This window comes from Suillus bovinus, assembly GCF_016758785.1.
Source record: "Suillus bovinus strain UH-Sbo-P2 chromosome Unknown EDB93scaffold_22, whole genome shotgun sequence".
Lineage (NCBI taxonomy): Eukaryota > Fungi > Basidiomycota > Agaricomycetes > Boletales > Suillaceae > Suillus > Suillus bovinus.
The window spans coordinates 187,211-200,700 of record NW_024542078.1 but is presented as its reverse complement, the minus strand read 5'-3'; the positions used below and the strand labels follow the sequence as shown (position 1 = coordinate 200,700).

Genomic DNA, 13,490 nt, shown 5'->3' with positions numbered 1-13,490 from the left:
GTCCTCCACCCCATCCTGAGGTCAAAAGAAAAATCCGAGGCATGATCTAATTTTCATTATTTCTGTTATTTTCGATTCATATGCATATTCTTCTACTTCTCTCCTCGCGGGCATCAGATTCACGACATACTGCTTTCACTGTGTACTAACATTCATTGGCTCGACCATCTTTTATTGACACGAACCACATTTATTTACGGCGTTCTCGGGATTGCAAAAAGGGATGTTGGATCCCATGGGCATGTTAGGTCTTCCATATCCAAATAAAAGCACAGAAATAGTATTACTGAAGCATGAGGAGCGGTATCCAAGAATAGCGTTTGTGTGATATGATTACTTTGCTTCTCCCGACGAGATCGAAAATGGACCTACTATTAGCCAGGTTCATCAGCGCCGCGCACCTGTTAGATATAGGATCGGGGATATCATAAGCGGTGCATTAGGTGTCCGGTGATCTAGTTTTGCGTGCGATCAGTATGGGGATGGGCGTAGCGAGGCTCGGAATGTCGAAGATACGGCCACTTGGCAGACTTAGTTTACTGAGTTTGTAGTGCTGTGTATGATATGACATGGCCAGGGCAGACCAAGAAGGCTCAAAACAGCAGTTCGTTCTTCCCCGAGAAAGTCATGCCCGGGCTAGTCCTGCACTAACGCGATGAGGCCAGAACCAGCCAAGAGCGGTGCGATATCGAATAACGAGCCTATCATAGGTTAGCCAAGACCGTGTTTGGCGTGCTGTACTTGAAAAGACGATCCCCTGTCCCAATTCATTCGTCGTCGAGTCTGAGCTCAGATCCATCAAAGCATAATCGGTTTATACGCGATGTTGAGTCTAGCATGCTTGGTAGACTCATGATCGCAATGACGCTGTGAGATGAGCAAGGCACAAAATTCAGTCGAGAAAGCGTTTACGCACCCCTAAGTGTGACATGATAGAGAAGGTTGATGGGAACATAAGTCCAGGTGTACAGGCACAGGCCCGGGTCCGTCGCGTCCTGAGCTCAGACGAAGAACAGGCAGAAACCTCATGCAGCGGATGAGTAAATGATACGGACGAACGCATTGCGCCGTTCAATGGAAATGCTTTCAGGGAACTGGAGCTGGATCGAATGGAAACGGGCACAGCTCATTAGTTCAACCAATGATATATGACTAAAATGCCCCTTGGATCACGCCACTGTGGGTCCCATGGGCGTGAGCTATGGAGCTGTGGGAAAAGATGGTGGACCATGCTGCCCTTCAGACCGATTGAACCGTCATATGACACTTGGCTCAAGAATATGGGCGATAGACCGCAGTGAGCGAAAACACCATGGTTTGCTTGACGTTCGTCAGACTAGAGACGGATTCATCAGTCCCTCTTGGTCACTGTAAACCTTGCAGCACAGCAAGTAATCTCCACTCACTGCTGCATCTCCTGATGGGGATATCATGATGATACCTGATGATACCCTTCAGGGAATCGTTGCGCATGCAAACCATGATGTGTATCCTGAAGCATTAATGCTGAGGTACGAACCCTCTTTTTGCGAAGTAATAGTATGCATGTCACGCAAGAGACTCGGATCCCTCGGGCAACGTTCCTTATCAACCTCGAAAAGCACAAGCGGCAAAACGCTAATTCGTGTGTCAACAATACGATACGGCAATATTCACCAAACCTTGGGTGACTGATGCTGAACCTACGCAACACGCAGATGCGAGTCTGATATTTTACGTTTTCCTGTGACAGATTGCCTCGCCTTGAATGATGCTCGGGAATACGCTTGTCTCGAAGTGGGAGGTATAGCTAGTAGACGCTCGTTTGACTCCCGCGAGTAGCTTGGCTCCATGACCTTCTTAGCGCCTCGAGTTGAGAATTGCGGCATGATAGTGCAAGCGGGATTAGAAGCGGACCTCCTGACGTAAATAAACCTTGGCGATGCGGACCGGTTTATTTGAAGGTTATGGGCAAGTTGTCCCAGCGGAAAGAGCGGTGTCGATAATTGTACAGTGAAACCTCTGAAACATTCTCAGCGTTCTCGAAATCCAAAAGAAATGAGCTACCATTTTGCGATTGGTGGCGATATCATGAATGGGCCCTATTGTTGAGAACGAAACTTGAAACTGACACACAGGCTGTACCACGGGTTCAAACTTCGCAAACGCGAAAAAGTCGGGGCATCGGATAAAATCTAGTGAGTTTGATCAGTTCATCGATTGTTGTTGATCAGGGCGCTAATACGTACGACGGACTCCTAACACATGCACAAACTCGGATGGCAAGAAATTGTATTCAATCAATCATAGACGTTGCACACAACCGCATCGACAAACACACTGTCCGATACGGAATACCATCTGGAGCTATTTGAATGTCCCCGATACATTTCCGTTCAGTTCTTATCCCCGTCGGGATTCAAGGGGGTCCGGATGACTCGGCGCAAGTATTAATATCATAGGAAGCGATTAGATCTGCATGCCGGAATGCAAGAGCGCGCAAGGCGAACATGCGAATGAATACGAGTATACCAACTTGATATGAGAATGCCGGCCTTGAATTGATGTGCTGGAGGATCTATGGATTCAAGGGCATCCCTGTGAATCGCCGCCTAGCGTGCAGGGGCATTCATATGGCGGCCTCGGATAGGGATACCACGCATAGTCGTACCGATGAAGGGCATCGTCTGCAGGCACCATAGCTTGGGATATGATCACATGGAACAGTGAGCAAAATTCACTATAGGACTCAGAAATGACTTCAGGTAGGCACATGGAACAGGGCGATACCACGATCTTCGGGAGTACTCCATCCTAAACAAAGAAATCCGCAGCGCAGCACTGTGCTGCTACTCCAGCTGCTCTTGGAACTTTCGTTGACCGCGAATAATCCACAGCGGCACCGTCCAGCTTGAAGATTACGAGAGTTAGATGAGAGAGGTGGATCTCGAGCCAACTGGTGCAGCAATCAATATTTCACATTTTGTCTTTCATTGTGAGCATTGAAAATGGCCCTAAAATGAGATTATCACAAGGAGATCGCCGCATGATATGAATAAAACGTGCATTATGTCTTCTAACACACGAAGAGCGTTCAGTATGGAGCTTCATTTTGGGCTGACGGACCTCATTGGAAATCCATCTAGAACCGCGAGGATCCATCGTGTTGAGACAAAGATAACGCGCGGAGGTTCGAAGATCAGATTATCGGTGGGAGATCAGTAATCGCAGTGTCGCACGCCAGTGAGGAATGTGCGTGTTGAGTTGACAAAGGCGTTCTGATTACCAACGTAGATCATCTGGTTGTCATCGTCCGGCTATCGATCACTATCAGATATTCAACAACGACTGCGCACAATAATAGCTCACCAGTAGCGAAAACCAGATAGCCTCTGGGTTGAAACCAATCGATCAACCCGGTGGTCACGGTGCATATGCCGGCAGCTTGAGGCACGGATCGATGGTAGTCTGGACTCATCGACTGATACGTAGATCGTCGTTGATCAAAGAGGACCTCGATGTAATCACACCAGGTGAATCCGAGAAAGACGCCTGATTCGTTATCAATTTCGCTTGTTACCGCGAGCCATGAGACCAAGACGGCGACTAGATGTGGTAATTGATGACCGGGAGACGTTGTACTTCAGGGGTTTCGTGCTCCATTCGGAGAGAGGGGAAGTTGATTACGCATCTAGAACTCTAGAAAGCGGTAAGCGAACAGGACGGGGAAAAGAAAGAAGCGGGTGTGGAGTATATTCACACTGAGGTTCGAGATGAGCCGAGGGGAGAAAGGGGTGTCATGGAATATCCGTTTGAGTCTCAGTCGGCCTTCAAGAACCAAGCGGAAGTCGCAGGTCAATGTATGTGTGTGGCAGCTGATCATGGTTCGACCGAAGACCAGGGAGATAAGATAGCAACAACAAAAATCATCCTGATCAAGAAGCCCACGGTGTGGTGAAAGCGCCTGCCATCGTGCCAAGATCACCTTGCGATGGCAGGACAAAGGCCATATTACGAGAGGGCGTCAATGATGAGCGCTGCCTCCATGGCCAAAAGGGATTCAAACAAAGGCACATGTTTAATAGCATGGTGTGATCAAAACGAGAGAAATGCGTGACTACAACGAGGGAATGGCCTGTAATGGCGTGGCACTACAAGCTATACATGTAGTGTTTGTGGGGATATCAGGGTAACCTCTTCCATTCCATGGGTATTGCTTGGCTGGCATGAAATTATCAGGATTGGACCCATGTTCCGTGGGGCCCTCTGCCCTCCACGCACACCGTTGAGAGAAAAAATGGAACTTAGGATACGACTCGCTGGTAGATTAGCACATGCGTGTAGATAAATTTGCCACGCGAGCTAATCGAGAACAGTCCCGTGAGGGGAGAATGGGGATATTTATGGTCAAAAGATCGTCTATCCAAGCCAATGTTTGCGGAGTATGCGGTATTTGACGCCCATTTTAGCTCACATTGTGATATGAATAGTCCGGTCAACCCAGAACAGAAGATTTGCTAAATAGGCGGGATCAGGATCACAGGAAGATGGCAGCTGGCTGACACGAGGGCGGCGGTATTGTGTGGCAGCTCGCCAATATGGCTCAGCGGGTCACAAGGTGGCAAGCTGTAGAACACATGCATAATGGGACTACTGCGACGGCGGTTTGGCCTTGCGAACTGGGCGAGAATCACTGTTATATTAACTAGGATGCACCTCAAACCGCCAAATTATAGTTTAGATATGCCGAGCACGCACAGGAGTCTGGCCTGAATGCACGGTCCGATCCCCCTTTGTGAAAGTTCGAGGTCAAAGGGGATGAAACTCTCTTGATTGATATAGATTGCCGGGAGTTTACTGCAACAAAGGGAGAACGCACCGATGAGATCGAAATGCTATCCGCTCACATGCTTTCGATAGTCGGGGAATGATGGTGACCGAATAATATCAGGGTGATATCATTGGTGAATACACGTGAAAGAGTGGAACGGAAGGAGCCGGAATAAATGGTGAGTCAGCACAGTTCAGCACTTGACTCAGCTGCGGTGCCTGCGGACGAGTCATGGCGTGTTCTCCCGGCTTGGTCGGTGATAGTCGTGATAATCTACATAATAAAATAATTTATAATAATTTATAACAAACTCGAGGCAAGAACGTGGAACGAGAGGGTATTTCCTGATAAAGACTTACTTTGAGGCGATAAAGAAATGGATAAGTACTGGCGCAATCGCCGCATATCTCAGATTGACCCCAAATCGGTTGACATTCTATAATCGGATATTATTCCCTAATCTGGATTTCAAGGTGCACGATTACGCGGTTTGTCTTGGGTTGCCGGATTTACAGCTCACCTTTGTCACTGCGTATATAAACATCCTCCTGTCCTCCCATCATGTCCGTGTATCCTCACCCCTTAACCTGTACGATATCAAGTCGCTCACGTACACGGCTTAACCTTGGGATATACTATACAATCCTCCAAATCGCCTTTCGACCCTTGATTTTTTTTCGGTGACGGCCCGCCGTGCTTCTAATTTTCAAGCAGCCCGCCTTCCCTGCCCGTAAACTAAATCTGGCTATAGTCCACCCGACCCGAATAACAACATCTCGCGGTATACATATAGCCCACCATTCAAATAACATTTTTCTTACCTGTGCGGACATGCCCCGCATAATCACCAGTACAACCCAATTTGATCCAACATCAACCATGGCATCCTATGAATCTGCATCCACATCACGCAGTGTAGCGTCTCCACCAATCGAAAGACATCGTCTCAGACGTAAACGTTCTCCTTCCCCATCCTCACAACACTTTAGTGTAAACCCGTTTGCTGCACATCGCACATATTCGCCCTCAACCCGAGCTTCTGACATCGCACGCCTCCTTGACCCATCATATGCATCACCGTCTCATCAAACAGCTTTCAAGGCATTAGGCTCACGAACTGCTATCAAAGAGGTCTATGTTGATCACCACGGCGACCTCCATGATCCTGATTTCCGCGACTTCCCCACTTTTGGCCATGCGCACTCAAAACCTAGTTTGGAGCGGCCATATCCAGACGAGAGTGATGCAGAGGAAGATGAGGAAGTCTACCAGAGACGTGCATCTATCGAGAAGCAACAGAGGAGACCATCCACTACTGCTTACTACGCCTCCCCTGCTTACTACCCCTACGACGAGCCCTCGTCGTATGAGTCGAGAAATTTGGCTGAAGTTGAAGATGAAGATGAGCAGCTAGATCATCAAGAACACGCGCCTCTCAAGGAGAAGTGCTTCACTACGCGATCAAAGTCTCCCCAGAAACATTCTCAGACAGAGAAGGAGATGTATCCCGAGAACTCTCACATCGAGGCGCCTCAGCCTCTTGCAGGTGACAGCGACTGGACGTGAGTTGCATCCACAATCCAGTCATGTTTCAGTAGCTGACAATGTGCTTGTAGACCTACTTGTGGACACACCATTCGTCGTCAGTGGCACGCCTTCACACTGAGCCTACGCTTTAGTCTATTTCGGACTAAGCGTAGAATTCAGCGGAGAATGTCTGGCTAAATGCTCCACTCCACTCAACGTCATCACAGCATCACGCCAGTCAATGTATATGCTTTCCTCCTTTTGAGCGCATGTCGCCAAGGCATACCCCAATACCCAATGGGACACGTCGTGCATAGCACCTGTCCACGCGCACATATTATTCTTTAGCTCAACGTCGCATTTCTCAACTTCGCATTTCAGCGGCGCTTTCTTGTAAGCGCGACCCGATTCGCGCAAACCTTCACATTCGCATTCGCATTTTCATTCCTCGGCATTTTCTTATTTTCGCATCGTTTCAATCTTTCTTTCGCACGCGCAATGGACAATCTATGCAACAATCATGCATTCACATTTCTATTCATTGTTACGGACCGGATATCTATTGATCTATCTACGTCCCCCGGCGGGACTTTCCTGGAAGTATACGGGGATCCGATAAGGAGAACAGGGGAATTGAACTAGGGAACGAGAGGGAAGAAGTTGCAAATAGTGCAACGAAGAAGGAGTAGCACTAGTACTATACGTAGTTTGGAGCGCAGAGGAGACACGATTGAATGACAATGAAATGACCAAACATTTTGCCTTGTGATCACTCCGTCGGCCTAGACCGGCACTTGCCGTAGTTCTGACAGCTCATCACCGTCTCATGTCGCCTCATGTCTTTCTCTTTTAGCGCTCCTCAGCTTGTCACGCCGCACATAGTTGCCTACTACCCGCAGCCTGGAATCATAAGCCCTTATCTCTCTCTCTCAATTAGACAACTCTACAAAACTGTCGTTCTCTCATGGACGAGTACGTACTAATACTGTTGGGAGCGCCCTTCCAAGTTGCCAGATTTGTATGCGTAAAGTTGATCCTTTTTCCTTCACCAGATTTATCCATATTACAACATCGTACTATGTGGCCTCATTAGCATGCATCCTGCGTACCACGGGTATGTGAGACCCGATCCGATGTGGCGCTCGTATCCTAGTCTTATCTTCAAGACATGTCGCTTCATCAAGCGAAGTTTTTTTTTTTTTCTGCGCTAAACCAGACACGACTGAATGGAAGCCTTGGAACGGTATGGTGGCCGACGTGGCGTGGGCAATCATCGGTCCTTGACCCGTCCTCGACTCCTTATCCAGCTCCAAAAAACGAACGTAACACAAAGAGTCGGAAGGCGCGTGGTCTCTTGTTCCTATCACGACGCGTTCGTTCCGGCGGGATTGCGTATTGATATCGTTTCGACTACCCCACACGCATAATGCCTGTGGGATAAACCCTCAAACGTTGCGCACTCCATTCCGGCCGATGCTTCCGATTATCCGTGATCTGCATTTGCATTCCGACACATTACCTCTCAGTTATTCGACTATCTCTTGGTCATACATGCGTACATTATTGTGTCATCGCTCCCAGGCTGTCGCCTAGGCCTCTTGCACCCGTCAGCCCTCGACGTAACATCACCGCAACATCTTTGGCTATTCGAATTCATGCTGTCATTCTGCCTGACGCGTGATCCTGTACTACCTGTGGATTATCGTATCTAGATGGGTAAATCCAGGGTCGAACCCACACGCCCTCTGCAACGCGTTCGGTCTTTTGCCTGATCAGTTATCTGCAGTTCAAACACTGCTGCGCATACTATTTTATGTGGTAAGTGATACATCTTTTCTGTATCCGGGTCATTCGCCAGATGCAGTCTGATCGGCGTCCATCAATCCTCACTCGAAAGGCGAGTTTCCAGCAGCGCCTCTGACTTCTCCGTCAGCTGTTTGCATTGCATTTTTACTTTTAATTCTGTGGATTTAAAACCGCTTCTCTGTAGACCGTAGCGCGCGCTCCCGAGCCGGAACCTGATAAGATAATACACAATCCACAGATAATTCTATTCGCTATCTATCCGAAAGATCCTGCCTTGTTCTTGCCTCATCCTTTATCCCTTTTTTACGGGATTCGCTCATCAGCTTAGCCGAGCCGCGCCGCGGGAGCAATACCGTCTTCATCGCCCAAGTTGGTACTTGAAGTAGTTCAATCTAGCGAGGAAGCGAAGAAGGCTTCTTGTTATGAGCACCTCACGGTTTCGGTGAGGTGTGGAGCTTTCCCTGCTCAGCATCGGAATGCTGTGTTCCTGTATCGAATTTGGAGACTGGAGGCGACTTAATGAACCTGCTAGAACGGAGTACTCAAGCCACTTTACTTCCGCGACGGATTAGGCATCTCATCATGGGCAATAATACAATTGATTCGACACAAGGCTTGCACTTGCAGGCTCAATAATGCTTGTGCCACTCCGCCACCCGCCACCATTCTCATTGTTGAAGAAAGGCATCAAATGGACGGTGCTGGCATCCTTTGATTCGCTCTTCACTATATCACATGTTTTGTCTTCTCCCCTCCTTTGTTCTAGATCACCCATGCTACCTCGGTGAGTCTAATGACCCGCGCTTCTGCCCGCAATCTCATCGATTTCCCTTTGCCCAGCGATTATCTCTTATGTCTTGAAGATGTTTCACAGTCTCCTATCTATTTCATTTCGCTAGATCCCGAATCAGTGTACCTTTGCATATGCCCAATACCAGCCTATACCTCTGATTTAAGCGGATCATCCTTTCCTTTAGGGTCTATCAAATTCGATCGCACAAACGTTGGCATCTCCTCCTGAGATACGACTGGGGGAGAGCTTCATTCAAGACAGACCAACAACGCATGTATCTCATCGAAGACTTGTTCATTCAGTCCCACTCATCTCATTTTGACGAATAGCCAATCTCGTGGATCGCGGGGTGACTCTCGACTCGATGAAATACGATTCATTATGAGTGGCTGAATGAATCCGCGGACATCGTGATAACTTCATGGCCAAGGCGCTCGACGAAGATAGACTTATGGGCCTATCTCGTTAATTTTGTGCCATTCGTTCCATTCTATTGAATTTCTTCCCGCGTTGCTTTCGCAGTACGTGATAGTCGTCGAGGTTTTACTAGATTGGGATTGCCGCAGAGACGCTCGTCCGCGTGTTCACATTATGGGAAGATCAGAATCATCTTATGATCAGTAATTTATAAAAAAAAGTTACATATGTGGTACATTGTTTCGATCTCTTTATGTTTCAAGGTTCTTCGTGCCAGGCCAGGCCAGACCATGATGACTTGTAATATGCAGCATCTACTTATAGGATGCTGCTGGTTTCAAGCCAAATTCCCATACATGCCCTTCTTTACACCGCCATACTATGGAAGAGCCATGGATCAAGCCTTCAACTTTAACACTCACGCCTGCCTGCAACCCTAGAATGCCATGCCATCTCGGCAAACAGTTGGCCTGGCCGAAAAAGAAAATATGCCTTGCGCATCAAAAGGGTCCTGCCAAACTTCCAAACAACACCTCATAATATGCGCCTGTCAGCCATTCATTCTCTTTTCTTTCTCGTGAAGGCAAGACAACGAGTTCCGTAATCCTCGCCAATGCTTGGGGTACTACGAACCCGAAGAAGACACGCGCTGTAATCACGCTGCATGGTTGTTTGGTACGATACGTCTTGATCCGTTTGCGGTAACGCCGTAGGTGACGGGTTTGGTTGGGATGCGCATATGATAGCTTCCTTGTGGTCGGTGCTAGCACCGCGGTGATCAGCATCAAGGGATTACGAACCGCGGACAGGAAAGAAGTCATTTCACCCAAAGCAACGTATGCGTAGCTGCCTCCTGGCCGAAGGACAGAGGACAAAGGTCAGTGGCAAATTCACAAATACAAGTGGCACGATGCCGCGTATTCATTGATGCAATCATACAGCATGGCGTACCTCGTTCGTCAAGTCAGACTCGATGCATGTAAGCGAATAATGTCTTCAAACTCATCGTCTACTAGATAATTTCCAAAGTTGACATGTTCGATACAAGTTGTGTATGTTACACCTTTTTTTTTTTTACATTTTTCAGAAAATTGACTGCAGTGATCAGGAAACACGATTTTGATATGCTGTGTGGCGCAGGGTTCAGACTTACCAGCCCTGATCAGAAGCATAGGCACGACCAACGGACGGTGTTATCTGTCAAGTAGCGTTTTTCAGCGTTTTCCATCACTTCGTATTCGCTGAGGAGCTGTGAGACAGAAGACGAGATAGGTCAACTACGCTATGCGTAAGGAGATCAGCCAGCCAAACATAGACATGGAAATCGCCGCAATGAAAATTTGTGTTGGATAGGACGCTCTCAAGATCACATGGATGTCATCCATGCAGAGTTCCAATTGAACCTGATTGAAGACTTGTGGTCTGCAAACGCCTGTGAGTGAATCATGTCGCGACGAGTGACAAAGTGAAAACACTCAGTCATGTTCGCGAAGCCATTGTAGAAGCAAAAATGCAGGCTGCTTCCTGTTCTCCGTCACACTGCCCAGGATTGCTGTCGTGAATCCCGGTTATGTAAAAGAAGAATAAATTTGAAGTATTCATTGAGCACCCAGCCATTGTCATTACTTGGAATCCGCGCGAGAGGAAAATAAACGATGGTGTAAGACCTGCATGAACAGGGGTCGATATAGAGTGACGGTTACGGAAACAATGTCAAAGGATGCGATGGTGAATGGTGCTAGCGTGCGTCGAAACTGATAAGATGCAGATATGAGATGGAAACGGCAAATAACGATTTGACACTCGCGTTCTACACGTGAACTACGTCTGAACTCAGTGGTGAATCGAAAGAGGAGCAGCCAGACAGTAGGAGTATGTAACTGGGAATCACAGGGTGATTGTCTAGTCAACTTGGAGAGGAAATAAGAGACTAAGGACATAAATGGTAACGGAAGGTCATCGTCGCAAACAAAACGAACCACATCTGTGCGGTAAAGGGCAAGAAGGGGGGCAGCGGGTTGTTGTGGGTCCATTGTAGTGGAAGGTCAGCATGGTCAGGGACGAGAACATCATAGGCGATATCACTGGATTACGGTGCAGGGAAGCAGCGCAAGGCGTCAGGGAAGAGCGAATAATCGAGTAGATCCCGAGCAAAGCGTTGGGTTCAGACGTACTGTCTTGCAAAAGAATTTTGGCGCACAATAGACACATCTATGGATGCGCACACTGTGCTTTGGCTCTTGTGCAGGCTAGATGCTAGCAAAATTATGAAATGCTGCATATGTAGGTCTGCAGATCATATCCGGTCGAGAAGCTACTGTTGGCATGAGTCAAGTGAGAGTAGAGCAGGATGGGGATCTGAACATCAAAGCCTTCGAACAGAGCTCTGAGACAGCGAGGCTCCAGCATCGACAGTTCGAACTCGTGAATCATCCCTGGCGCTATCGCGCCTGAGGCTAGTCAGGGGCGGTCAGGTCTTTGGTTGTCCAGAACACTGTTGCATACGTCACGGTCTCCAACCTACCGCGAAGTCTCCCACACTCCATAATAACTTCCAGACACTTCCGCGGCATTCCCCACACCTGACTTCACAATGAATTTGTTCGAGTCATATGAGAAAATACCGTCCCAAAGAACCAAGGTCGAATGGACCACGATCTATCCTGTGTCAAGATTCCATATCTTCGCGGCTTGCTGTCAGGATCTGCGGAGATATCAATCATAAAGAGACTGCCCATGAGATAGTTTCGTGATCCCCCCTATCATCCCTGCAGGTTTTGAGCTCTCTGGGACTGGGCTCTCCATTAGCGGTGACAACTCAGTAATCTTTTGCCATTCCTCAATACTAAACATACTCCCTGTTCACGTACCTATTCATTCTACTGTAAGGTGTCATCGCCAAGCGGTCTTACCCCGAGGGCTTAGATCCGCTGATCATTAGCTGCGATCCCCGAAAGTAAGACATGACGCACGAACGTTTGAACCTAATGAACACGTTATGACCTGGAGGGTCTCTACCGGTGTAATTTCGCAGTTGGTAAACGCTGAAAAATACGGACATGTTTATATTGAACTTGAACGTGTCCGAAGGACCGGTGGTGGGCTCTCTTGAATTGCAATAGCCTAGACAATGACAGTACCAGTGATTTCAGATAGGCATTGGGCTGCAGCACGTTATCTGCCAGTGCCGATCACCAATAAGCCCATCGGCACTTGAAGTTCTGATTGACCAAGCCGTCACTAGTAATAGGCGGCCGGACAGTAAGGAAGCGAAGATTTCAATTTTGTAACCGCAAAATTTGGTTTCTCGGCAGGCGTCTAAGGAGGTTCGACTTTTGGCCGACTCTGTGAGGCTGCTACGGCTGCCAATGGTGGCGGCAGTATCTTCCATCGACACTGCCTCGCATGAACTTTCCCGGCCCCCTTCAATCTGTGAGGTCCGGATTCCCAACCACACTGTGCCAGCCCCACTAGCCACCCTCGTTCGCCCAGCGAATATGAGATTCTTTGGTGCATAATTTTTCTTGTGTCTTCAGCCGTACGATGTTGCAGGAATAGCAGGTGGCCTCCATAATCGACCTAGTGTGCTCTGCACAAAGCTAGTGCGCCAAGCACTTAGCAGGAGTGATCCGGGCGGAGTGACGGTTGTCCGGGACGCTTCACTATAGTTAGATCAATACTCACTTTACTGCAAGTCTACTAGCACTGACTATACGTATTGTCGATATTAGGCTAGCCTACAATTCAATAATGGGACTCCTTTGAAAAATCAAAGTAAGGTATGTAGCCAGACATTGATAGAAGGAAAACAGCTGTTCTCAGAGGCAACTTCTAGGAAGATGGGACTTTCCTTTGATGGTTCTTAAACGAAGTGTCACGAAAAGTATGCATTCGATGTCTCTCGAAAAATATTATAGGGTTTCAGCTCTCCGACCATTGGCCTAGGCCTCCTAGAGTACGAGCCGACTTGGAGTTCATGCTTCTCAACAAACAGTGCCCGAGAGAACACTGACGTATGTAGTAAAAAGGGCTGAGCTCGGCTGCTTCCTGATGCGCATGTACTATAGGTGCCTCGACGATAATAGATCTCTTGCACGAGGTATGAACCTTGGCTTTGTACTGGAGGAGAGTAGTTGA

At 48.0% G+C, this 13,490-nt stretch overlaps 2 protein-coding genes across 2 annotated transcripts; both read left to right on the top strand.

Annotated features, from left to right (window-relative positions):
* The first annotated feature begins 5,208 nt into the window (after positions 1 to 5,208).
* On the top strand, positions 5,209 to 6,755 carry EDB93DRAFT_329717 (uncharacterized protein). Its single transcript, XM_041456111.1, has 3 exons — positions 5,209 to 5,591; positions 5,662 to 6,372; positions 6,427 to 6,755. Exons 2-3 carry the CDS (start codon positions 5,690 to 5,692, stop codon positions 6,533 to 6,535), a joined length of 792 nt encoding a protein of 263 aa, XP_041308443.1. The 5' UTR covers positions 5,209 to 5,591; positions 5,662 to 5,689; the 3' UTR covers positions 6,536 to 6,755.
* Positions 6,756 to 8,778: 2,023 nt separating this feature from the next.
* On the top strand, positions 8,779 to 9,164 carry EDB93DRAFT_1249698 (uncharacterized protein; the record flags this gene model as incomplete). The annotated part of the gene is made up of 2 exons (XM_041452902.1): positions 8,779 to 8,927; positions 8,984 to 9,164. 2 exons carry the CDS (start codon positions 8,779 to 8,781, stop codon positions 9,162 to 9,164), a joined length of 330 nt encoding a protein of 109 aa, XP_041308442.1.
* Positions 9,165 to 13,490: the final 4,326 nt, after the last annotated feature.